This window comes from Centroberyx gerrardi, chromosome 12 (genome assembly GCF_048128805.1).
Source record: "Centroberyx gerrardi isolate f3 chromosome 12, fCenGer3.hap1.cur.20231027, whole genome shotgun sequence".
Taxonomy (NCBI): domain Eukaryota; kingdom Metazoa; phylum Chordata; class Actinopteri; order Beryciformes; family Berycidae; genus Centroberyx; species Centroberyx gerrardi.
In genome coordinates this window covers 1,209,093-1,236,349 of record NC_136008.1, presented here as the reverse complement: position 1 = coordinate 1,236,349, position 27,257 = coordinate 1,209,093, and the positions used below count along the sequence as shown (strand labels likewise).

Here is a 27,257-nt window from a genome sequence, read left to right as displayed (position 1 = left end):
GCAGAGCGTCTCATCGCCACTGACTGAGACGCTGTAGATTCTCCCTGTTTCTGACCCCGAATTAAATTCTGGGTTCTATTCAATTCTGGTTCGATCGCCCCAAAACGTAGCAAACAGGAAGTTTAAAAGGAAATGATTATGTGTTGAACGTCCTGCTGCAAAGCGCTCGTTACAGGTTGTAATTGGCTGAGACGACGATTCTGTGCGTTCTCTGAGCCAATTGCAGATCAGCGTGACAGCCGTTTGTACGTAGCCAATGAAAATGCAGAATCCACCCGAACGGGATCAAACAAACCTCAAAAGCTGTTGCAAAATGTTCAACACCTTTGGGAGCAAACCGATCCAAACTGAAGCGGGAAATCCAAAAGTATCTCTGTCCTCCAACCCCCCCCACACACACTAAGAAGAAGACATTTCATTTGCTGATGTGACCACACAGGATTTCTGGGTAATGAAGTCCTAAAAATTCAAACAGTTGCCTCTCGCTGCCACTTGGGGCCGTCGATGTGCAATGTTGCCTATTGTGACAAAGTAAATCTGCTGTTTTGCACAGAGAATACATCAGTGTTGTCATGTGAAAACCTCTTAACTCCAATAAGTGTGATGCTCATGTTTTAAGTTAAATTGAAGGATTCAGTTGTGTCCAATTGTGAGCCGTGGAGAGCAGAGAGTCTGCAGGTTTTCCTCCCATCCAATCACACCCCAGCTGATTTCACTGATGACCAATCAGTCCACCAAGCAGAGAAGGAGCAGCTAACTAGTGAAATCACCTGGTGTGGTGACTGGTTGGAAGGAAAACCTGCGGACTCTCGGCCCTCCGTGGCCGGATGACCTTTGAGCTGATTAAATCTTTAGAATGAATCCAAAACCCGTTGGAAAAGGTCAGGAAGTCATGGTGGTCAAGATAAGAATGAGGCTGTTTTTAGCTCATGATGATTTGACATTTAAGGTTTTCACCTGAACTTCCTCATATGAGGAGTTTAGTTCCAAAATGAAACGTAAGCCGTCTCTCCTGCTGTAAAGCCAGCAGCAGATCCGAGGCTGAACTGATGTGCAGCCACTGCAACGGAAATAATGAAAGGAGTAAAACAATACAGACGGATGGGAGGACGCATGGAGAGACGATCAAAACCACAAGAATTCTGTTTCAAACTTAAATCTCCATCATTTAGAAGAGACACGGACTGACAAAATGATACAACAGCATGAAACCAAACCATGATGCTTTTTAAAGGAGAGCAGCGAAGTGAAATCCCTCGTTCTGTTGTCAGTAATCCTTCCTGACGGAGGCGGTGGTGTCAGATACAGACCGCTCGCTCCGTCACTCTGTACACCGTCTGTGTCACTCGCTCACTCAGTCAGGAAAACATCTTCAAATTAATTATCTATACTGAACAAAAATATAAACGCAACACTTTTGTTTTTGTTCCCATTTTTCATGAGTTGAAATAAAAGATCTGAGACTTTTTCTATGCACACAAAAGGCTTATTTCTCTCAAATTTTGTTCACAAATTAGTTTAAATCCGTGTTAGTGAGCACTTCTCCTTTGCCAAGATAATCCATCCACCTGGCAGGTGTGGCATATCAAGATGCTGATTAAACAGCATGATTATTGCACAGGTGTGCCTCAGGCCGGTCACAATAAAAGGCCACTCTAAAATGTGCAGTTTTATCACACAACACAACGCCACAGATGTTGTTTTGAGGGAGCGTGCGGTCGGCATGCTGACTGCAGGAATGTCCACCAGAGCTCATGTTGCAGCATGATGCTGCACGGCCCCGTGTTGCAAGGATCTGTACACACTTCCTGGAAGCTGAAAACATCCCAGTTCTTGCACGGCCTGCAGACTCACCAGACATGTCACCACTGAGCATGTTTGGGACGCTCTGGATCGGCGTGTACGACAGCGTGTTCCACTTCCTGCCGATATCCAGCAGCTTCTCACAGCCACTGAAGAGGAGCGGACCGACACTCCACAGGCCACAATCAACTTGATCAACTCTATGTGAAGGAGATGTGTCGCACTGCATGAGGCAAATGGTGCTCACACCAGATACTGACCGGGTTTCAAAAAATGCATATCTGTAGCCCTAGTCATGTGAGATCCATAGTTCAGTGCCTAATAAATGTCTTTTTTCAAGATAAAACTGCACATTTTAGAGTGGCCTTTTATTGTGAGCAGCCCAAGGCACACCTGTGCAATAATCATGCTGTTTAATCAGCATCTTGATAAGCCACACCTGTCAGGTGGATGGATTATCTTGGCAAAGGAGAAGTGCTCACTAACACGGATTTAAACAAATTTGTGAACAAAATTTGAGAGAAATAAGCCTTTTATGTGCATAGAAAAAGTCTTAGATCTTTTATTTCAACTCATGAAAAATGAGAGCAAAACCAAATGTGTTGCGTTTATATTTTTGTTCAGTATAAATGTAAGGCCTTAAAATTATTAAAATGTCTTAAATACGGTTATGCAATGTTTTATTTCTGTTTAGTTTTTTTGTGCAGGATGTCCACTCTTATTAATCCAGAGCAAGGTTTGCACTCTGCATCCTGTCTGCTTTACTAAACACACTTCATGTCTCTTAATTATAAATTTCCTTTTTCTTGTTCTGCCTGTTTATACTTTCATAACTTTCATCAGCTGTTCAGTCAGAAACAGGCTGATTTCAACAGCTTTGTTTTATTTAATTGAATTCAATTCAATTCCAGGTCTCTGTAAGTTCATACAGTATATGATATATATACTGTACATGGTTACTGCTATATATTCAAATTAAAGTAAAGAAAAAAATAAAGTCTGAAAAATTACAGGATGGTGAAAAAAGTCTGACTTAATGTTTTCATCTGAGGACTCAAGGCAATAAAAAAAATAGAAAAACTGCAGACTTTTGGTGTAGTGTGTGTGTGTGTGTGTGTGTGTGTGTGTGTGTGTATACACCCCCAATTTGCTCTATCCTTAGTTATATTTGCTGTGTCCCATTATTATTTGATTTCCAATGAGGATTGATAAAGTTTCATCAAATCAGATTTAGTCTCATCTGACTCCAAGCATGAAAAAAGAAGTTTGTGCCATCAGTCTGTTTGTTCTCTCCTCCAATCTACTTCTCTCATTTCATCAAAGCATCATCCAAGTTCAATAATGAAAAATGCTGATTGGATTGATAATAAAAATTAAAAAATATTTTCCCTGCAGACAGTTTGACTGCGTTTCCCCAGAGTTTTCACTGTGTACCCCGAGATCATGTTGTTTAATATGGAGTGGTAATGAGGGTTCATTATTACACGACTGGAAAATAATTAGAAGTTGGCTGTGTAATATCATATCAGATGGGAATGAAGATGAATTATCTGGGAGAAGAGGCAGATTTCTGATTAAAACTGCTCACTGTGAGGCTTTCTGAACATCATCAGAAGAAATAAGAAGTTATCATCAGCAAATAGTAAAAATGTGCTAACGCGTACACGCTAGCACAGTTTTACTATTTTTTTATTGCTTCGAGTCCTCAAATGAAAACCATTAAGCCAGACTTTTTTCACCGTCCTGTCGTATTTTCAGACTTTTTTCACTTTCATTTGAATTTACAGCAGTAAGCATGTATATATCATATACTGTATGTACTTACCAGGACCTGGAATTGAATTAAAGACCAATTTAAAAATAAAGAAACAAAGCTGTGATTGAACCGATCTAAATCACATGAGTGACTGTATGTGTGCAAATGTATGAGAATTTCAATTAAACAGTTCATACACATAACACTGCTCTGTTTAATCTATTTCTACACTGAAGAAATGTGTTTGGAAAAAGGTTGATATAGAGATTTTTAATTTATGTGTAATTTGTTTTGACAACAGAAAAACACATTCAGAAACCAGGCAGCAAACAGGCAGTAACCAGGCAGTAACCAGGCAGAAATCAGGCAGTAACCAGGCAGTAACCAGGCAGCAAACAGGCAGCAAGCAGGCCAATCATTTTTCCTGCCCTCCTCTTCACCTCCTTCCTCCCTCAGTTTCCATCTCTTCTCCTGTTTGTCTGTTTACTTTCTCTCAGTCTGACTCTTAAATCAGCCTCACTCTCTCCATCCTTCACTCTCTCCATCCTTCACTCTCTTTGCTTTGCTAATTAACTACCTGCTAATTACCTACAACTCTACATCTATTCATAACTAATTACCTACATCCATCTCATTTCACTACCAATTACCTACAAATCTGCTTCTGCCTCCATTCTTTACTAATTATCAACATGTACAGTATCATGTGAGTACTAATTAAATATTACAGTAATGACATGTATCATTTCATTACTAATTACCTACATCTGTCTATGTTTCTATTACTAACTTCCCACATCAGTCTCATGTTATTACTAATTATCTGTATCTGTATATCATTTCATTGCTGACGGACGGGTAGAAACAGAATACTTGTGACAGTGTTACGTCTTCTAAATATAAATAAATGAAACCGTATACTGTTATGCTACATAAAAAAAAAAATGTATTCTGATTACAGATACTTGTGAAAAATGAGAAGGTTACTTCTGGGAAAGTAGGAAACTCAGAAGCTGTTTAGAAAATGTGACACAGACAAAAAAATGTGCAAACCTGAAATAGATTTCCTGACTTTGTAGTTTTTCACTTTTTCTAATCTGTAGCTTTTACATGACAAAGTAATTTAAAAGTAATCAGAATACATTACTGAGTTTGGGTAATGGCTGATATTATGTTACTGATCACAGTTTTGATGAGGCAACTAGTAACCATAATGTTTTTAACCCTTTTGTCTGTTTATTTGTTTTATGTGATATGTCTGTTTTATGTCTTTTTTGAGGCATGTCAAAGATAATTTTCTGTTATGCTTATGATACACAATAAATCTTTCTGAATCTGAATAAGTAATCCAACTCTGATTACCTATATCTTTGTATATGAAGTAAATCTACGTGTTTTTACAGTCAATTTTGTAACTTCAGTCCTTGTTGACTAAATGGAAAACATCTTTAATATCTTTGTTTTGCTAATTACCTTCTTCTCTCTCCTGTCTGTTTTCTTTACTAATTACCATCATGTGACCTCAGCCTCCCGTCAGCCCAGCAATGTGTGTGTGTGTGTTAACGAGGGAGGGGGGAGGGGGGAGGGGGGAGCTGGACGAGCCTGATGAGAATGACCTTTGACCTCTGGACTCTGTTTGACTGTCTTCTTCGCTGGGAGAGTTCGTTCTCATGTCAAAGCCACACAGGATTAACTGAGATAATAATAAACTCTCTCTCTCTTTCTCTGCCTTTTTCCCACAGTGAGGGACGAGGGTCAGACAGACAGACAGACAGACAGACAGACAGACAGACAGACAGACAGACAGACAGACAGACAGACAGGCTGACAGGCAGACAGACAGGCTGACAGACAGACAGACAGGCTGACAGGCAGATGGACGGACGGATGGACAGACAGACAGACAGACAGAGAGTTAGACAGACAGACAGATGGACGGCTGGATGGACGGATGGATGGACAGGCAGGCAGACAGTTAATCAGGCAGTCAGTCAGGAAGACAGACAGACAGACAGAGAGACACCTAACTCCTAACAAAATGCTAGCAAAGCAGTTTTGCATAACAGATGTGGAAGTTATTATTTTGGCGGATGCTAACAAAACATTTTGGCTAACAGGCAGGTTGTCCTGATTATTCAGACTGCAGGAAGCTGAGCAGCAGCTAGCTGGCTGCTGTGGGACTGAACAGCATCTGGACCTTCTTCATGTCTCTCCCTCTTACTGCTAAACCTAATTTCCCCTCGCTCCCACTCCTAGCTGAGTAGCCATTTCCTTGGGAAATAGATTTATAGGCCAGGGATGAAAGAATGATGTGTGTGTGTGTGTGTGTGTGTGTGTGTGTGTGTGTGTGTGTGTGTGGGCGGGGGTTGCGGTGGAAGGAGGGATGGAGGGAGATTGCAGGATTAGAGGGATCTTGTGCATTTTGTCGACTGACAAAGATGTTATCCAGTGAGATATTTCATTTTAGCTCCATTTTCAGTAACATGGTTTACAGTCAGTTGAACCCACAGCCAGTCCAGTCCAGAGTCGATACCAGTTAGTTACCAGTTAATTACCAGTTAGATACCAGTTAGATACCAGTTAGATACCAGTTAGTTACCAGTTAATTACCAGTTAGATACCAGTTAGTTACCAGTTAGGACTAATGGTCCCCTGTGTTTTAACCTTTGTTAATCAATTCAAAAATACAAGCAAAAGCAAGACAGAAATGAACACAGTAATTTTTCTCGTATGACATTGAACGAGCACAGATGGTGTTCAGACCCACAGTGTTCAGGTCTCTCCCTGCAGCACTGCCACAGTTAAATGATCTAACTCCACTAACGTGACTTAAACACCACAGGATGACGTCACCTACCGTTAAAGTCTGCAGGGCAGAAGAAGAGTTACTGACTGCAGATCTGTTCCTGACTGTGAATGTTAAGTTTCACTTTGTTTTCACACCAGAGACTCTGACTGAGTTCAGTCTGCTGGTCTGCTGTCTGTACATCTCCACATTACAGACAGGATGTGATGTCACATCAGGCCATTAGAGATCCATTTAGATCCATTTCTATACAGACCAACTTTTGATTTTGTGTCTGTATGGAAACACTGCAGCTCACAGTCAAAAACGCCCTCTAGAGGCCATCTGATGAAGCATCATCTCACTAAGAGTTACCTGACTGACTGACTGACTGACTGTCTGCCTGACTGACTGACTGACTGACTGACTGACTGACTGACTGACTGACTGACTTTCTGACTGACTTTCTGACTGACTGACTGACTGACTGACTGACTGACTATCTGACTATCTGACTGACTGACTGACTGACTGACTGACTGACTGACCAGAATCTGGCTCGTGACACCCTCGGCTGCGCCGTGGGAAAAAGAAAGAAAGAAAGATAAAATAGGTAAGGATAATAATAAAAAATAGAAATATTATGTTATTGTACTCCAGTATAGGAATGACCTTCTGTGTACCTTAATAGGTCATAACATTATTTACAGGAGCGACGCCTCTGTAAATCTGTCCTCTGACACTAAATACATAAATACAGGATAAATGCATGAACTGGATCTTCTATGCATGAAAAGTGAAAATATTTAACAACTATTGAACTTAGTATTGGAGCCAGAAAACTCTAAAAAACTTTAAAAAGTATTGATGTAATTCACTGAGACAAATTTGTCTATAAAACACCTTTATCAAACAGATTCATCACAAAGTGTTTTATAGAGAAGTCAGACTCCAAGATATGAGGGAAGAGCCTGAGTGTGTGTGTGTGTGTGTGTGTGTGTATGTGCATGCGTGCGTGGGTCGTTTTCATTCATTTTGCTAATTATTAGTCATTGTCTTCTCACACTAAGTTGGTTTACATGAAACAAAAAAGTTTCTCTCTGGTGAAGCTTCCCTCTGCTTCAGTAAACGGACGACAGGAACATCGACGCCGTTCGGTTTCCTGATCGTTGGAAACTGCCTGATGTGACTTGAGAGGAGGAGAGGAACGACCGGAGGAACTGAACTGTTGTTCCGTGTCCAACGTTTACACATCGTCACATCGGCCAATCAGACATCTCAGATTGCCGATGACATCGTGTGGGGGGAGGGGCTGTCCATCAAAAGGCCTCGTCTCAGTGTTTTGTTCTCCATTCTCTGTTTCATTTGCATTTTGGGGGAAAACAACATTGTTTTCAGATAAATATTTTTTGCCTATAATTACTTGCTGCCTTTATGGAACGGTATGTGTGAGCTGTAGGGCTGTGTGTGTGTGTGTGTGTGTGTGTGTCACTTGTCTCTTTTCCTCCCCTGACTCAACTGAGTGTTGTTCTCAGCACCTCTTATTCAGTGATTTTGTTGTTTTGGCTACTGGCAAAATTGCAAAAGCGAAATGTTGTTTTCAGAATATTATATTGATGAAAAAAAAAAAACCCTCAACATTGTTGTGAAAAAGTCACGTCGACGCTGACACAGCCCATCACTGATGACATCATACATTGTCCCAACCGTACTGCCAGGCAATAATATCACTTAAAGTAAATGACTAATTAAGTCCATATACTGGGTAAGAAAATGGACATAAAATAAGGATTCTTCGCTGGTGCGTCGATTTCAAACAGGAAATTCAAGAACCAAAAAAAGGGGAAATCCGCACTCTCAAAAAGAGATCTTGATTGATTTATTTTACGTGTTTCAAATAAAAAATATGCAGCTTGGCAAACTGAAAAGACATGTTTCAGGTCGTTGGTTACATCTGTTGGTGATTTCCTTTAAAGGTCCATATTCCACTTCCCAGAGTTTTATTTTGTGTCTTTCTGTCCATTCAAAGCTGTGTGTGTGGTGTCATGAACCAAAAACACTCTCAATCCATTTCTCCACGTTCATTTTCCAGCATCTCTCTGAGCCTTACCAAGAACAGGCCGTTTCTGTCTCCGTGTCTTTAAGGCTCATTAATATTCACGACCCTCCGTTCCGATCGGCTAACCGTTTCGAGAGCGAAACGTGAGACGCCGCGGCCCGGCGGCTACAGGTAGGGAAAACTCTCCGGTAATAAACGATGACGACCGCTCGACCGCTTTGAAAAAAACACTTTGTTAGTCTATTATTTCTTACAGAAATGATAATGAGCGAACCTTTGTGACGCCACAAAGTTACGGAAGTCCAAACGGCTCGTTTAGAGGCTCGCTTTTCTAATATGGATTGTGTGGATTTAGTTTTGATACTTTCACCATGTTTAGATACACATCCAACTCCTTTATCATCACAGAGGAGAGGGAGTCCTGCTTTACACCATGTGGAGCTTTAATCAGGTTAGGGTTAGACTCCCCTCCACTAGGGACAGCATATACAAATCAAAACATATTCACATTTATAAATGTTTTTGTTTTAGATTTGAATATGTTTCGAGACAAAATCTCTTGAAATCATTTTTAGATCTGCGGATTTCCCCTTTTTTGGCTCTTGAGTAATATCACTTATGAAATGAGTAATGAGTAATGAGTCATGTATTTCTTATTTTGAGTAACAAGCCCAACTGATTCTGATCATAACAGACATTTTCGTTAACGGCAGTGAGTTTTGTCGGATCCCTCGCTCCAGTGGTTCCTCTCTCTCTTATTTCCTTCTTAATCTTTGAGCCGCATCACTGATCAAACCGCCGTCGGCTCCTGGCTGTTCGGCAGAGGGGCGTTTGATTCGCGTCCTGCCTCCCGCCTGTCAACAGCCCTCAGATGTCGACTGTTGGACCGCTTTGAAGTGAGCTGAAAACTTCTGACTGTCAAATTGTCGAGCGCTTTGTCTGAACACATGAGAGAGCTACATGGCGGCTTCCCGCCTCAGGACTGTCGGGAAGAGAGAGGAACAACGGTACGCAGACAGGAAGGGAAACAGCTGACAAAAACTATTTCAAATGAAGCGGGGAACCAGGAGGCCACAGGTTCGATCCCCACAACAGACGTGAAACACTGAACCCTACCAGTTTCTCTCAATAAGAGAAATTAGCCAAACGTCTCAAACGTAAAATCTGAGGAAGATCGGACTTCAAAAGATCTTAAGATGTGTTTTTTTTTTTTAGTTTTAGGCATTTCAGACTGTCGAGCGCTCCGTCTGAATACATGAAACAGTTCTGCTGGGTTTCACGCCTGAGGACTGTCAGAGAGGAAAGAAAACACCAGACAAAACCTACTGTGAATGAAGCGGTGTCACCAGGAGGTCACGGGTTCGATCTGATTATTTATAGAGCCCTTGTTGGAAATCAGCCATTTTATTTAACATCTTTGTTGAAGAGCTCTCATGGCCCAAATCAGACAAGATCTAGAGACTGGATTACCCTGGAAGACCGTGTCCAGACTAACTGGGGAAAGTCTGCTTTTTTTTTTTTTTTTTCTGCGGCAGATACATGGAGATACCTTCATGCCCCCTGGTCATTTCTTGTCTGTAACTGTTTCAAATGATTGTTCTATTATCTTGCATTTAATTATTTTTAATTTATTTATCTATATATCTACCTCTGTTTGTAAAAGTCTTAATCACTTTTAAATCGCTTTTATCTCGTATTTTTAGCTATTTATGTACATTGCTTTTTCTCTGTTTCTCCGTCTCTCTTTGTTTTTTAATGTACCTCGCTTTGTCTCGATATCATTGTAAGTGAGGGCCAGCCCTCAATGATTCTTGAGTAGAAATAAACGTTGAATGAATGAATGAATGAATGAATGAACAAATGAGTGAATGAATGATACCCAGCTAATTTGTTTCCATCAACAGCCATGTGTCCCTCAACAAAACACTGAATTCCTACCAGCTAAATGCCTCAAATGTGAAATGTGAGAAAGATCAGACTTCAAAAGACCCTAGGATTTGTTTTATTTTTTAATAGTTGAGACGTTAAAGAGAGGAGTTCCTCATGAAGTGACACTGAAACTGAGGACATCAGACTGTGGAGCGCTCTGTCCGAACACATGAAAGAGTTCTGCGAGGACTGTCAGACAGACGGAGGCCGACAGGCTGGAAACCCACCAGACACCAGACAAGATTTCCTTTGAATGAAGCAGCGGGAATCAAAAGATCACAGGTTTGATCCCCACAGCAGCGTGTGTCCTGTCAAAGTCTCCTTCAGCAAAACACTGAACCCTACAGCTCACTTTCTCTCAATGACAGTTTCAGATAAATGCCTCAAATGTTAAATGTAAGAAAGTTTGGTCTTCAAAAGATTCTAGGATGTGGTTTTTTTTTTTGTTTTAGGCATGCCCCATGCCTGAGGACAGTCAAACAGAGAAAAGTACATACCATAGACAATATTTTAATTTAATGAAGCAGCGGGAATCAGGAGATCACAGGTTTGATCCCCACAGCAGCCATGTGTCCTGTCAAAGTCCATGAACTGAACCCAGACCAGTTCACTCACTGGACGTTTCCCTCAATAAGAGTTTCAGCTAAATGCCTCAAACGTAAAATGTGAAAAAGATCAGACTTCAAAAGATCCTGAGATGAGTTTTTTTAATAGTTTTAGTCATTAAAGAGAAGAGTTCATCAGAGGACATCAGATTGCGGAGCGCTCCGTCCGAAAACATGACAGAGTCGTGGGACGGTTTCTCTCCTGAGGACCGTCAGACAGACGGAGGTACAACAGGCCGACAGGCTGGAAACACACCAGAGAATATTTCCTTTGAATGAAGCAGCGGGAATCAGGAGATCACAGGTTTGTTTCTGTCAGTAAGAGTTTCAGCTAAATGCCTCAAACATAAAATGTGAGAAAGATTGGTCTTCAAAAGATCCAAAGATGCATTTTTTTTTTTTTTTAAGTTTTAGACATTAAAGAGAAGAGTTTGTTCATAACAACAACGACCGGAAACAGAGGATCAGACTGCTGAGCGCTTTGTCTGAAAACACGAAAGAGTTCGACAGCAGCTCCCGCCGGAGGACCGTCACAAACATCTCTATCTGTCCTCGACCAGAAGAGCACTGAGCAAAGGTTTTTTAATGAATATTAAAATGTTTTTACAGTAGAATAAGCTTCAACTTCTAGATCACCAACATTACAAGCAAACAAACACTAAGGAGGTCGGGGGTCAGAGGTCACAGCAGCACAGAAAATACGAATATGATACGAATGATCATGATGATGGAGAAGTGACACACAAGGAAATAAGAGCCAGAGAGAAAAGGCAGAAAGGTTTTGAAGTAGAGGGACAACTTCTAAAACCACAGGTGTGACCAAGTCAACTTCGCTCGAGTCCCAAGTCAGTCTCAAGTCTAAATGTAGAGTCAAGCCCAAGTCATTAATGTCAAGTCTCAAGTCTAAATGTAGAACAGCAAGTCAAGTCAGAACAAATCAAGAGTCCAGTATCAATTTAATATCTTAAAGAAAACTAAATATCTAGGACTTTTCAATGCAATATGGTTTTAATAGGATAAAAACTTGGTAAGAGCATCATGAGTTTGATTTCTATAATCAGTTTCAACTTCAATAAATTCAATCATTCCATACAAATTCAGAAAACAGAATTTAAATTCAGTCGTCCGCTGGAACAAATCTCATCACTTTCAATCTAAGTCATTTACACAAACACAAGATCTCAAGTCAAGACTTTAGAAACCTTTTCAAGTCATCAAAGTACAAGTCAAAGTCCATGTCTTGTTTTAAGCCTATTTAACCAGGAAAGTTGCCGACAAACATATTAGCAGTATGTACATATTAACAGTGCTGGGCTGCTCCCAGTGGCCGACAGCAGAAGACTGTGGTTGTACTGGTCAGCTCCCAGTGAAAGGAGCATGTTTGCCCAGTAAACAAGGCAGCTGCAGCGGTACAGAGAAGAAAAGACAGAGAAGACTGTTGTGGACGATCACCTGTGGTTAGATGTTCCTTCAAGGTGTCATGAATGCTTCTGTATTTTAGTGATCAATGTGTTGTATGCATTTCTGCAAGCCAAATTCCCCATTATGGACAATAATAATAATACTGTTGAACATGAGGGAGCTTCCATCAGCGCAGGTGTGTTGTTGGTGACGGACGAAGCCCTGAGGGACGCCGCTCCTCAAATCGTATCTGCAAACCCTTTCCCTGGTTTGTTTAATCCTGGTGAGGTGGCAGAAGGGGGGGGGGGACAACACACTAACAGATTGTGGCTGTCTGAATATAAAAGATGAATTGCAGACAGTAATTGTTTTCTGTCCCCCAGCGGCTGTATTCCACATCAAAATGGGAAATACAATACAACACATGACAGCCAACATGACAAAATACAAATTTAATTCCCACTGTTAACCTCCAGGAATCCATCAACCATGATTTCACTTCCCACGATCCACCTGCACAGCCTCCAGCCCCGACCAATCACAGCAGAGGAAAACATCGCTGTATTTGTTACACAAAAACTTATTGCATATAGCCCATGGTCTGTGTGTGTGTGTGTGTGTGTGTGTGTGTTGGTTAAGCAGCTTAATGGAATGATGGATGAATGAAAATTTCAATTTGTTAGAGGGAAATTCTACTTTAATTGACTTTTATGTTGTTATTCTCCGAAAAGTAGAGATGTTCCCAAAATATCCCAAGTCATGTTCCTGTTGTTTCAGAGTTTTGGCTTATTAGAGAAAGAAAGAAAATGCAACGCTATGATGCCATCGCCCTGCATCGTCGAAAGAAAATGTCATGGACAGTCAATTTCCTGGATCTATATTAAACATATTCATTCTTTGGGCAGCAGGTCAGTTTCTCATATTCAAAATCTCATATTCTGTCTCAAAAACTATTTTTTCCTCAAACGAGTGAAACATTTTTTTAGAAATAAGTGTCAGTATGTTGAAACAAGGCAGAAAAAGGCAGATCACTCCGCTAGCATCAAGAAAATTATTCAACAAAATTCTTGAAACAAGCTGAACTGCATTGGCCACAAGAAGAATTATTTAATTTGCTTTAACAAAAATTAAGACTTTAAGACTGAATTCTTGATTAAATTACTAATGGAAGATGGATATTATTGCAGTGCAACAGGTCCTGCTGCAGCTGACCCGGACCTCGAAGTTAGACCGGAAGTCTAACAAGAGAAAACAGACTTTGTTCTTTGAGACCCAACCGAGGATCACAAGAAAATTCATTATCTCTTGTGCTATGAAGACGTAAACGGCGTATATATATTTGGAGCGTATTCTAAGGAGCAACGTTTTACATCACTGTACACTTTCCTATCAGACAGAAGAAGAAGCAGGAAGAACAGAACTGTACCAGATGTCGGACTTGGAGTCGTAGCCTTGGTGGTTCAGCACCTCGGGGCTCATGTAGTAGGGAGTGCCGGTGAAGGTGGTGGCAAGGTCACATGACCCCATCAGCAGGCAGGAAACGCCAAAATCACCTGAGAACAGAGGAGGAAGGATCACACTGAGCAACAGGATCAGTCAGCTTCAGTCCGTCCATCTCTGGCTCATCACCTGATGTTCGGACGCTGAAACGTTTCACCCTCCACAGCCAATCAGATTTTTACATGTTTTCCATACTGATGTGATTTAGCTTCATGAACTACAGTTCTTCCTGACGTGCAAAATGGAGAAGTTTATTCCAGCCGCTCAAAGCTTCCCATTTTCCTACAACTTTCACTTGAAAGATGACAGGAATAAAGGTGTATAAAACGATGCTTGGAGAACGGTTGATCCATCGTTGGGGTCGATCGTAAGTTTGAAAGTAATTTTATTTCATTTTTTTCTGTTTATTTCGCTTGCCAGCTAGCTACATTAGCTTGTTTAAACAAAACAAAAGGCAATACTAGAGCAGTAAAAATAAATGATTTTCCTGTTCCAAGCTTTGTAGCTGCAGACCGCTGCATAAATGCAAGCGGAGCCTCTTGCGCCCCCTACAGGCAGTCAGAGCAGAGCGCAGTGAGCCGGTTTCTCTCCGCTCACTCTGCCACCTACTGGACAAACCAGTCACTGACAGTTCATTCACTTTCTACGACCAGAGGACCCTAACCACAACCAACTGTCTTGGCCTGGAGAAGTTGACTGTAGCTCAGCTTTTGGTAACAGCAGTCTATTGCGTTATTACCTCCTGTATCAAGGTGGTGTATGGCGGGTTGCGGGTTCAATTCCAACTGCTCATGCTAAAGATGTACGTACTCATAAAAGAGGAAGAAAAGTTTTTTCAGAGGGTATTTCTTGCCTCCTTGATCTGCTTTTTAGGAGCATTTGGTATTCTGCAAAGGTAATTTTATTGAACGATTATATAATACATTTGCAGTATATACTGGCAAGTAAGCACTCAATTTGTAGCACTAAGACTTCATAATATACCATCAACAGAGTAACACTCAGAGACATTTCCCATTGCTTCAGCCTACTTGGTTATTTTCTGATTAAATACCGCTCTATTTTTCTCTCCCAGAATGCACTGGAAAAGAATCGCCCGGTCAAAGTCTCCCTCAAATCACCTCTGGTGGCCCACAGGGGACAGCAGTCACAGTCACACGTTAATATTGGACAACTAAACAAAAACAAACAAAAACAAAAAAAAACTGGATACTTGTAATTATCAGGGGAAGGTTCTGCCCCTCAGTTTTAATTTCACGGGCATCTTATTAACTTTCAAGAGTATTTTTGACCCGAACCCATAATTAATTTGTGACACTAAGACACTTTGGATAAAAGCCTCCACCAAATGGCATATGCTGTACCTGCTGCCTCACTATCAGTGTTGGTGCAGCTGGTTTTCAGCAGCATGGAGCTGGTTGGAGCATGAAGGCAGTTAGGCGAGTCCAAACTGCAGACGGCAGCAACTTGGCCAAAACAACTGTGATCTGCTGACTACATCGCTGCTGAATTGACTCCAAATATAGCTTGTTGGGTGTAAATCCAGATTCCTCTACTGTAATGTGGATTGCTAATTAACTACAAACACATTTCTATTTATGCACTTCTTTTGTAGAAAAGTTTTTTGTCGTAGATAGCGGGAAGGAGGCTTTGAAACCAGCATGAGGGATTCTGTCACGCCCCTGCCCAACACACACACACACACACACACACACACATGTTCAGAGGGAAAACTCCCATGGGCCCTTGCTGCAGAGGAAACTCACCGATTTTAACGAGGTTGCGTTTCAGGAAGACGTTTTTGGCCTTCAGATCTCGGTGGAGGATCCGCCTGGAGAGAAGAGAGCAGCGTCAACAGAGACGCAGCTTCAGCCTGACAACCGCCTGCCTGGGTCAGCTGCATTCATGTTGCTCGTTTATTCATTCATACATCTGCCTGTTTACCTTTTTATTTATCTACTTTTTATTTATTTATTTATTTACTTGTGCACTTTCTTATTAACTCATTTCGGGGATATTATGGATTCACCCCACCCGCCGCCGCGCCCGCCGCAGATCCTTCGTGTGAACGCGATAACTTGAACAGTTTCTATAAGAATCTTTTCAAATTTGGTATGGACATTGATGACCCCTAGAGGAAGAACTCTATTGATTTTGATGTGTTTATGATTATAATAACTATTATTAATTAACTGATTCAATTAATCTCCATGCTATTTGGACCCATATCTCACCAATGGTGCATTATATTGTATTGAAATTTGTCAAGAAAATTGTTCAGGCAATTATGGAGATTTGTATGAAGTTTGCACTTTCTGTGATTATTGTTAATAATTTAATCAATTAATTTTTATACTTTTGTTACTTTTTTTTGTATTATTATTGTTTTTCTCTTTGGGCTCAATTTCCCATTAGATGATAAATGCTAGAGCCATGAAACTTTGCACCAGGGTCTAGTATGGCTTCAATTAGACCCACAAGAAATATGACCCCCATCGGCCTGATGGTGGCGCTATAATTAAAGGTCAAAAATAAAAAGTTTAAAGGGCTGTATCTCCCACACTGGTTGTCTGATTTACATGAAACTGTCACGGTGAGGTGAGGACCCAAATGCAGGACAGCGAGGCAGGTAGTGATCAAACCCCGAGACTGGGTGTTTAATATAACGGGTGCAGGAAACAACAGGTAAACAGAGACGGGAGCACTTAACTGACACGTAACAGAAAATAATGAACCGACAGAGACTGACTGGGGAACAAGACTAATATACACATGGGGAGGTGATTACAAATCAGACACAGCTGGGGCAGACAGAGAACATGGCACGTAGAACTAGACAGGGAACATAATACACATAGAAATACAAAAACTAGACAATGAAGCAGGGACTGACAGTCACAACCGTGACAGAAACTTGGTAACATGTCCACCTAACCGTACTCTACAAATTTGCCAAAGGAACCTCAAGGTCCGCCTGGAAAATTTTTGAGATATTTTGAATTATTTGAAAAACACATTTTTAACATTTCCTCCGACACCATTTGACCGATTACCACCAAAATCGGTCAGTAGCATCTAGGGTCCAAGCTCTTTATATTCTGTAAAAAAGAGTGTTGATATCTACTGTAGTTTTGAAGATATTAACTCTTGGCCTATAATGGGAAATACAATACAACACATGACAGCCAACATGACAAAATACAAATTTAATTCCCACTGTTAACCTCCAGAAATCCATCAACCGTGATTTCACTTCCCACGATCTACCTGCACAGCCTGGCCTATAAGCTAAATTGTTATAACTTTGTGATAGATGGTCCAATCATCATGAAACTTGGACATGTTCACATATAATGAATGAACACGTGTGCAAAGCCATTCAAATATTGACCAATAGGGGGCGCCACAAAGGCCAGAAAACTGTATCTCTTAATCCAATTGGTGAAATTGCGCGAAATTCGGTACACACAGGGGTTAAAGTGGGCCGGAACGATCCGGAACGGCGTTCCGGCACCTTCGATTAATAAGTAAATAAATCTGATTGGCAGTTTCATATATAATAATGTCAAGCGAGTTCACAGGGCTGCCAACTCTCACGCATTGACCGTGAGACTCACGCAATTCACACGCTATCACGCCACAAGTTGCAGTGAAAAACAAATTCATAACTGATGACGTCGCGGTGCGAAAAGAGACGCTGACAGCGCACGAGACGAGACAGAGCAGCACCGTGCAGCAGAGAGTTATTCAGACCATCTGAATAGAGAGAAATATACACAAATCTATTATATTGTAATTTATTCCCATGCATGGTGCTCAGAGTAATCTCAGTCCGCGGCTCTTCTGCGTCTCTCCCTCTCCTCTCGCGCCGTGCGCACGCAGGCAGGAGTGAGAGTCAGTTGCTATGGTTACGGGATGCTCTGTGTCTGTCGCTCTGAAACTTTCTCGCGATTCCCAATAATAGGTTTTTAGGTTAGTATGCCTATGCAAAATCATGAATGTAAGCACCTCAATGCTGAAATCTAGTAATATAACATAATTTTACATTTTTGGTTAAGAGGGTTGCTGTTTCTTGACTTAATCCAAGAGATTAGGTGGTGTAGAAATGCAGGAAATTTGTTTTAAATTACTATTTTTTTCTGACCCCCCCACCAATTATGTATCTTAGCCCCCCCCCGGGAACAGGGTTCCCCCACCTGCCAAATCCCACTTTAACCCCTGGGTACACATGATCTAGGACCATGTCCGAGTCAAAATCTGAAGGGCGTCATTAGTGAAAGTGGGCGTGGCCTATGACATTTTGGCTTATAACTCAAACTAAATTTCACCAATCGCTATGAAACTTGGCAATCCTGTTCCAACCTTTATGTGGAACATGCACACCAATTTCCATTCAGATCCGACCAGATGTTGCCCAACAGCAGCGTTTTGAGTGTACAGCTAGACAGTAAAGCCAATACGAAGTTGGATATTGAACCTTTTAACTTGCTGTCACATTCTTCAGTATCAGAACTTGATGCTTGGGGCCTGACGGCTCAACTGCCTAATATGACCAAACTGACAGTAATCTTAATGCAAACTTCCACGTTTCAGCTCAGCTATATTTAATTAGTTACATTTATTACTGAGTGTTAAAAAAATAGTTAAGGTACATACCCTTTATTATTGGGGAGACACTCCCTAGAGGATTATATCCATTCATTTTGGATTCCATTAACTTTAGATTAGCCCAGAAGGAAAAACTTTATTATTTGGCAAAATAAAAATAGTTGGGACATACAACCAATATAATTGGGAAGATTAACCCTGGAGTCTTATTGTGTGATTATTGAATGGCTTTTTATTACATTTGACTTGATGGGGCCTTCGAGGATTGGGGAATTTCGGGGATATACCCCTGCTGTCGGCCCCCGACAGTGTCCTATTTTAATATATCAGAGGCGTTGGATGGTTATCGTTGTCCCCCCTTAGATATTCAATATCCATCTATTTTTTTTTACTTATATCATCCATGATCATTCGAGGGTCAGAGGAATATTTTACTGTTGTCATGTGAAAACCTCATAACTCCAATTTTAGTGATTTTAATGTTTTAACTTCAGTTGAAGGATTACACACTCCTCTATGGACTAAAGAGCCAATCAACGCAGGTGATTTGCATCACCGTTCAAAGGCAGAACACCTGCTGTGACATCACTGATTGGGGCGTGGCCAGAAGTGCAACATGCTTTACAGTTTCAACCCCTAGAGAGCAGTGCAGCAACACTTCTCTGCCTTATGTGATTTAGTGTTGATTTGCCCTTTAAGAAGATTCTCCAACCTCGTGGACTGATGAAAACCTTTTTAAAACCCGCTGGATGAACTCAAAAATGTCTCGTCATCAAGCTAAAAACAAGGCTGCTTTTCTTAGTTGACATTTTGGAGATTCGAGGTTTTCACGTAAGAGTGATGATTTGTTCCATCTATTGTCAGGCTGCTGTGACCTCTGACCCTTGACCTCCTTACTATTGGTTGCATGTAATGTTGGTGATGCAGGAACTGAAGCTGTACTGTTGAAATGGTTCTAAATCACTCTGGAGACGATCATTAGCTGAAAATGTAAAATGTGCAGCAGTGAAGAGCAGTGAACCTGAACAGGATCTGTTCGGGGAGGCTGGGGAATGTAAGTTGCCATGGTAATAGTATCTCAACCTGTCATGCATGTAGTGAAGCCCGAGCAGCAGCTGGACGAGCCAATCGATGACCTGCGTCTCAGGTAAGCTCCGCCCAGCTTCCCTCGCCTCCTCCAGCTTACAGTCCAGATCCCGATCCTGCAGAGAGACGCAGAAACAGACAGTCAGTGTTAACAAATGCATATAAAACACAGTGGGAGCTGCTGTAGTCCTCCATGTGTTTTCCCTGCATCTATCCTGCATTAGTGCTGCATACGAACCCTCATGTATTTCTCCTGCTTCTATCCCACAGGCCCTGAGCCTCATGTTGAAAAACCCACTGTATAATTCTTCACTGATGCCCGTGAATTAATTTTTTATGAAATGCCACAAGAGAAATGCATTCTTTATTTTCATTCCTGAAACATTGACTTTGAGCATGTATTTTTTTCCTCTGCAGAGACGTGAGGCTGGACCGAGGCGGCTGTGCTGAGTCTCCTCTAACAGGATGCTCTGTGGGGGCTTGTGGGTAATGGGCTGAATAGATCGCTTCAAGAGCCGCTGAGCACACTGGCTCTTTGATTGGCCAGGCTCTGAATTTATGTGTGTGTGTGTGTGTGTCTCTAATATAATATAAACCATTTGCAGGCCGCTTTTATCCAAAGTGCCTTCCAGCATCGTATGTGAGTGTGTGTGTTAGTTTGTTAGTGTGGGCGGTCTCAACTGAACCCCGAACCCTGGCAGTGTTAGTTTCATTTTTTATTGAACCTTTATTTAACCAGGTAAATCTCACTGACATTAAGAATCTCTTTTGCAAGATCAAAAGACAAAACACTTGGGTAAGCACAGTCACATAGTACTAACAAATACAATCAAGATTAATAGAATCAATCAAGTACATAATTTATACAGAAACATTGTCCAATACAGTTACTTTCTAGATCCTTCATCATTAGTGATGATCTGTTTATCTCGATTACGATTCGATCCATGATCTGAGGTTCAGGATCAATACAGCCAGGATACGATGTGATCAATAAAAGTTCAGTGACAACAAAGTCTGACTGTGCAGAATTCTGTTTATTTCTGAGACTCAAATCTTTCTAGGGATGCCATTGGCTGCTAGAATGTAAACAACAATTTAAAAATGTCATTACAAAGTGACAATAATATAATTTGGATGGAGAGCTTGTGAAACTGTGATGGTCAAGAGTCTCATTAGTGATTACTACAGCAGAATAACATGGAGCTGATATCACCATTCATGTTCCTGACAGCAGAATAACATGGAGCTGATATCACCATTCATGTTCCTGACAGCAGAATAACATGGAGCTGATATCACCATTCATGTTCCTGACAGCAGAATAACATGGAGCTGATATCACCATTCATGTTCCTGACAGCAGAATAACATGGAGCTGATATCACCATTCATGTTCCTGACACAACAGACGGACTGATACATTTTTGTATTGAGATACCGTAAAACTTCAATTAAAAGCCGAGTCCCAATTAAACGCCGGTCTCAATTAGAAGCCGGTTGCCACTGACGCTGCGAAGATCAAATGAATGATTCGTAATTGATATGTTATTCGATAGCCTAATTTTTCTACAAGTAATATTCATACTGGTTTAAATAAACAATTTGATAGTATTTCCCATCTTTGCTGAGCAAGAGTTTTGTGCGAAAGGAATTAAAGGCCTGTCCCATATAGACGCCTGTCCCAAATATAGGCCGGTTGAGTTCAGTGTTTGAAGCAAATAAAAGCCCGGGCTATTAATTGAAGTTTTACAGTATATTGAATTTCGATATATCATCCCATCCTTATTCATACTAGAGGAGAATTCACCAGTGGAAGTCATGCAGTGCTTTGCTCTGTCCAGTCAGCTGGGTAAAAATGCTTGCAGCTCCTTGAAGACGCATGAATAAAAAAACAGCCGAAGGAATGAAAAAAAAGATCTTGTGGGGAAATGTGCTCATTTTGAAACATAAAGCTTTGTCAGTTATTCTCCACGGGTGGAGCGAGGGCAGTGTGAGGGCCTCGCTCTGCCCTCGCTCCGCCCTCACTCCGTCCTCACTCCGCCCTCGCTCTGCCCTCGCTCCGCCCTCGCTCCGCCCTCGCTCTGCCCTCGCTCCGCCCTCTCTCCGCCCTCGCTCTGCCCTCTCTCCGCCCTCGCTCCGCCCTCGCTCCGCCCTCGCTCTGCCCTCTCTCCGCCCTTGCTCCGCCCGTCCAGCTCCACCTCAGTGTGTCTGACTGAGAGTGAAGACGGAAACATCAACAGAGATTCAGAGGGAAAAGCAGAGCGCTGTGTTGTGTGTGTGTGTGTGTGTGTGTGTGTGTGTGTGTGTGTGTGTGGGAGGCGGAGGGCTGGAGAGCGAGAGGGTATCACCACAAAATGACGTGTGAGAGGAAGATAAATGGCTTGGAGGGGGAGGGAGAGAGAAAGAAAAAAAACATCAGAGTGGAGAATACAGAGAAACACAGCCAGAGAAGAAGAAGAAGAAGAAGGAGATGAAGGGAATTGAGATTCATTAGCAGAGAAGAGAAGCCCGAGGATGAAGAGAGTACCTGCTGTAATACAGACAGCAAACTCTCCTTCAAGATGAAAAGAGAAATATAATGGAGAGATAGATGGATATGGAGAGAGAGAGAGAGAGAGAGAGAGAGAGCAGACGTTCTTTTATTTCATTTCTTATCATTGCTTCATTTTCTGTTTCTCTTCAGATCTGAGAGGAATTGATGAGTGTTGGAGAAACCAGGAGGGAGGAAAAGAGAGAGAGGAGAAGAAAGAGGGGGAAATAGATGGAGAGAGAGAGTGAGAGAGAGAGAGAGAGAGAGAGAGAGAGAGAGAGAGAGAGAGAGGTGGGTCATGGAGATAAATCACTTGTTTTGAACATTCAAGTCTGAATGTTGACTTTGGCTGTATTGTGGTATTATTACTACTACTACCACTACTACTACTACAACTACTACTACCACTACTACTACTACCACTACTACTACTACAACTACTACTACCACTACTACTACTACTACTACTACCACTACTACTACTACTACTACTACCACTACTACCACCACTACTACTACCACTACTACTACTACTACTACTACCACTACTACCACTACTACCACCACTACTACTACCACTACTACTACTACTACTACTACCACTACTACTACCACTACTACCACTACTACTACCACTACTACCACTACTACTACCACTACTACTACCACTACTACCACTACTACTACCACTACTACCACTACTACTACCACTACTACTACTACTACTACTACTACTACTACTACTACTACCACTACTACCACTACTACTACTACCACTACTACTACTACCACCACTACTACTACTACTACTACTACCACTACTACTACTACCACTACTACTACTACTACCACCACTACTACTACTACTACTACTACCACTACCACTACTCCTCCTGGGTAGTAAGAGGTTTGATTTGTTTTGATTCCAGATTCAAAGCCATGTGAGAACAACTTTACTTCCTTGCAGGTCGACCTGCTGAAGTGTCCTTGAGCAAGACGCTGAGCTCCTCCATGCTCTGTCAGTCAGTAACGATCAGCTAAATGTCTAAAATATTTTTTCTTTTATCAAACACTCTCCGAATATTAGACGACATTCCTCTGCTGAAAGTTTCCCAGGTCATTTTCATGACCCTTGGGCCTTGGAAACCTTTTAAAAAACCCCACTGGGGAATTTAAAAAAATACATAAGCATCAATAAGAAAACTGTTAAAGCAGAGAGCAGCAGGGTGAATGTATTGTTTGGCTAGCTAGCTTGACTAACAAGCTGTGCGTCCGTACATATTTCAAGACACTAATGGATCCAAATCATCCTTGTGAGTCTCAACCGCCAGCAAAAAAGAAGAAGAAGAAGATTTTCAGAGAAGAACCAGGGAACTGAGAACCAAAGCTGCAGATTTCACCGTCTTGATGAACACAGCTTCTGCTCTCTGGCTCTGGGAGACAGAAACTAACCCGACTGGATTTGAGTGAATAAAACATCATCTCCACCTCTCTGCCTCCTCCTTATTCTCTATAGATTACTAGTCATCTGGAATGTAATTCAGTAAAACACTCCAACCCCGTTACCTAGTCTGAGTCTGACACCTAGTCCGATTACTTTCTGTTACTTTGCCTCCAAATACCATTAGAAATGCAGTTAAACAAATGATTATTTCAATTTAAATACTAAACTCCCTCAGTAGAGCGCAAACCTCCACCAACACTAAACAATTCTGCAACTTCAAACTTCTCCAGCCTCTGAAACGGTTTGTTTGTTCATCGTTTGTCTTCCAAGTTTGATTTTCCAACAGAATAGCACGTGAAAGCAGCGCTGTTTATCAGCTGACTGGGACGTCCCGGATGTCGGGACTTTCCCACCCAGCCCGATCTCCAGAAATTTTGTGAAATAAATACAAAGTCTGAGAGAATTCTGTTTTCCCAGCAGGAGACGGTACCCTGAAGCAGACAGGACTATAACAGGCAGTAGAGTTCAATTCCCAGCTTGTAGGAAGGAAATTTCTACTGTCAAATCTTAATTTTTATCTAAAGGTTTTCTTATTTAACCGACCTTTCCCTAATCTTAACCAAGCTGTTTTAGTTTCCTGAACCATTAGTCAACCTGCAGCAGAAAATGTTGGATGTGTCCAATATGTGGTTTTGTCACAGAATCCAGTTCATGGTGGAGGAACGTAATTTTCACATAATTTGTTTCCGCAGCAGGTAAATCTGCGTTTCAGACTTCTTGCTCAGTTCACAAATTTCATGAGATCACGTTGTTCCCACCGGCACTTGAACACAGCATAGTAGTTATGGCTAAAAAAAACAAAATCTAATGGTGGAAATCCCAGATCCAGATCACCACTACAATCGAATCAACTGATTCTTGGACCGAGAGCGATCTGTCCACCAGATTTCAGCCAGTAAAAATCTGATTAAACTGTGTGTGTGTGTGTGTGTGTGTGTGTGTGTGTGTGTGTGTTGACCTGGCAGAACTCGGTGACGATGCAGAAGGCGTCTCGCTCCAGGAAGCTGTGGTAGAAGGCGAGGATGGCGGGGTGGTGCAGCTGGGCCAGCAGCTGGGCCTCCCGGGCGGCGCGCACCGTCTCGTCGGGCCGGAGGTCGCCCAGGGGAATCTCCTTCAGCACCTTCCTGCAAGAGCCAGAGGTCAAAGGGCAGCGAGGCAGAGGAGGAGGAAGAGAAGACGACGACCGACCTGAGACGACCCGCGGCAACTCATCGATACGGGAGCAGCTGTAATGAGGCTCCCAATAACTGTCTGACAGAGAGGCGGGTTACTGCGTGTACTGTGGCAGCAGTAGTAGTATTAGTACTTGTACAAGTAGTAATGGTAGCAGTAGCTACAAAATACATCCATACATCCTGTTGCAATATTTCCTGGTGTCCAGCCCCCATGAATCTCAGTGTTTTGCACTTTTCTAATTTGCCTGGTGATTCATATCGGTCTGGACCAAGTCTATCCACCGGCAGGTAATTCACACAGATACTGTCCGACAAACCTGATTGGACGGTCGATGTAGGCGGGACAAACCTGCTTATGATGCCATTACAGAGCGACAACTACTACCAAAATGCAACTACCAAAAACGCTTTTAAAAGCTTTTAAACTCGCTGATTTTAGTTTAGTTTATTTTTCCCAGCTTTAAACAAGTTACTTCTTGTTGAATACTGACTTATGGCAGGCGACCAGGTATGAGAAATACCCACAAATGATTAGTCTATGATTAAATATGAGAGACAATTAAGTGACTCTATACAGCTGACTAGTTGGTCATTAGCTGATTGTACAGTTGACTATATAATATGGGTTCTCACTTTTTCGATGGTATTATTATTTAGGTTATTGCAGATATAAAAATTAAAAAAATCAAAGTACGTAGAGATTGGAAGTTGAAGATAACGACTGAAAGAAAAAAACAAACAAAAAAAAACAGAAAAGATGTGCAGGAGGAGCCAAAAAAAGCAGTCAGGACTGCAGAGCAACACGTGGCTGTTGACGGACAGTCTCTGCTGTGGGGATCGGACCCGTGACGCTCCGGGTCCTGGACCGACTGACGGACTCTCTGAAGTGATCTGTGCGCCTCCTGCTGTGCGAAGACGTTCTGCTGCAGCGTCAGACTGAGTTTAACCCAAAGTGACGCCGGCTGACTTTGATCTTTTGGTAGCAGAGCGTCTTCAAAACAAACCGCGGCTCGTTTTCTTCAGGCTTGTCAGTGTTTGTTGTTAATTTTTAAATCCGACATGACATAAAGAAAGATTGAACCTGGAGATTGTACACAGAGCTGCATCAGTGCTGTGTTCACTGGTAGATGTAATTAGTAACATCGGTAACATAAATAAATGATCCATGAAATATAATCCCACACACTGTCATAATACTTTATTGTGACGTTCATAGTACTTTATTAGGACCTTCAGGTTATTATGCAAGGTTCAGGTATTATTTAAGTGTAGACAGTGTGCAGAGTTCTCAGTATCTTCCCTTTTTGGAGTGCAAAAATATTTTTTCTTTATTAACAAAGGTAATTAAAAAATACTAATAACGGTGGTACAAATGTTGAACTCTCACTCTTAAATAGGGTGGAAAAAAAACACTCCTGAATGAAAACTAAGAACAAAATCCGTCACCTTGGCTCTTTTTTTTTTTTTTTTTTTTGCATAGAAATTTTGACATGAATTTTTCACAGTGAGGTTACTGTGTGAAAGCAGCTGAAGCTGAACCAGTCAGGTCTCCACATCCAGACAGAATGCTAATGTTAGCTCGATGCTAATCAGGCCAGGAATAATGGAGCCTTCTGGGTACCAAACCTCTGTCCTGCTAACTCCTGTCCTCTCCTCCCCCTCATCTTCTTCCTCCTCCTCTTCTTCCTCCTCCTCCTCTTCCTCCTCTCTCCTCTTCCTCTGGGATTCTACCATCTAGTAGTTTCCTTTTTTTTTATCCGTAACTATTACGCTGCGTTTATGTTCTGGTGAGAAAAGGACTTCTAAGTCGGCTGCTCCTCTTCCTCCTCTTCCTCCCCCTCCTCCTCTTCTTCCTCTTCCTCCCCCTCCCCCCCCCTCCTCAGGGAGTTAATCAGCTGCTCGTCTCTCGGCGGCCCGTCACTGCAGCTCCTGTTAAATTGGTGTGCAGGTCAACAGGTGAAGTGGAGGCTCGGGTTTATTACTGCAGCCTCCTTCACCTCCCTGCTCCTGTCTGTCCTCTGTCTGTTCCTCTGTCTGTTCCTCTGTCTGTTCCTCTGTCTGTTCTCTGTCTGTCCCTCTATCTGTTCTCTGTCTGTTCCTCTGTCTGTTCCTCTGTCTGTTCCTCTGTCTGTTTCTCTGTCTGTTCTCTGTCTGTCCCTCTATCTGTTCTCTGTCTGTTCCTCTGTCTGTTCCTCTGTCTGTTCCTCTGTCTGTTTCTCTGTCTGTTTCTCTGTCTGTTCTCTGTCTGTCCCTCTATCTGTTCTCTGTCTGTTCCTCTGTCTGTTCCTCTGTCTGTTCCTCTGTCTGTTCCTCTATCTGTTTCTCTGTCTGTTTCTCTGTCTGTTCTCTGTCTGTCCCTCTATCTGTTCTCTGTCTGTTCCTCTGTCTGTCCCTCTATCTGTTCTCTGTCTGTTCCTCTGTCTGTCCCTCTATCTGTTCTCTGTCTGTTCCTCTGTCTGTTCCTCTGTCTGTTCCTCTGTCTGTTCCTCTGTCTGTTCCTCTGTCTGTTCCTC

At 41.9% G+C, this 27,257-nt stretch overlaps 1 protein-coding gene across 1 annotated transcript in view; it reads right to left on the bottom strand.

The window, feature by feature from the left end:
• nek11 (NIMA-related kinase 11) overlaps positions 1-27,257 on the bottom strand; it is a 104,368-nt gene that overhangs the window by 60,181 nt on the left and 16,930 nt on the right. The window contains 4 exon segments of the mRNA XM_078287047.1: positions 13,765-13,891; positions 15,605-15,669; positions 19,530-19,648; positions 24,528-24,693. Coding sequence (XP_078143173.1) covers positions 13,765-13,891; positions 15,605-15,669; positions 19,530-19,648; positions 24,528-24,693 — 477 coding nt within the window.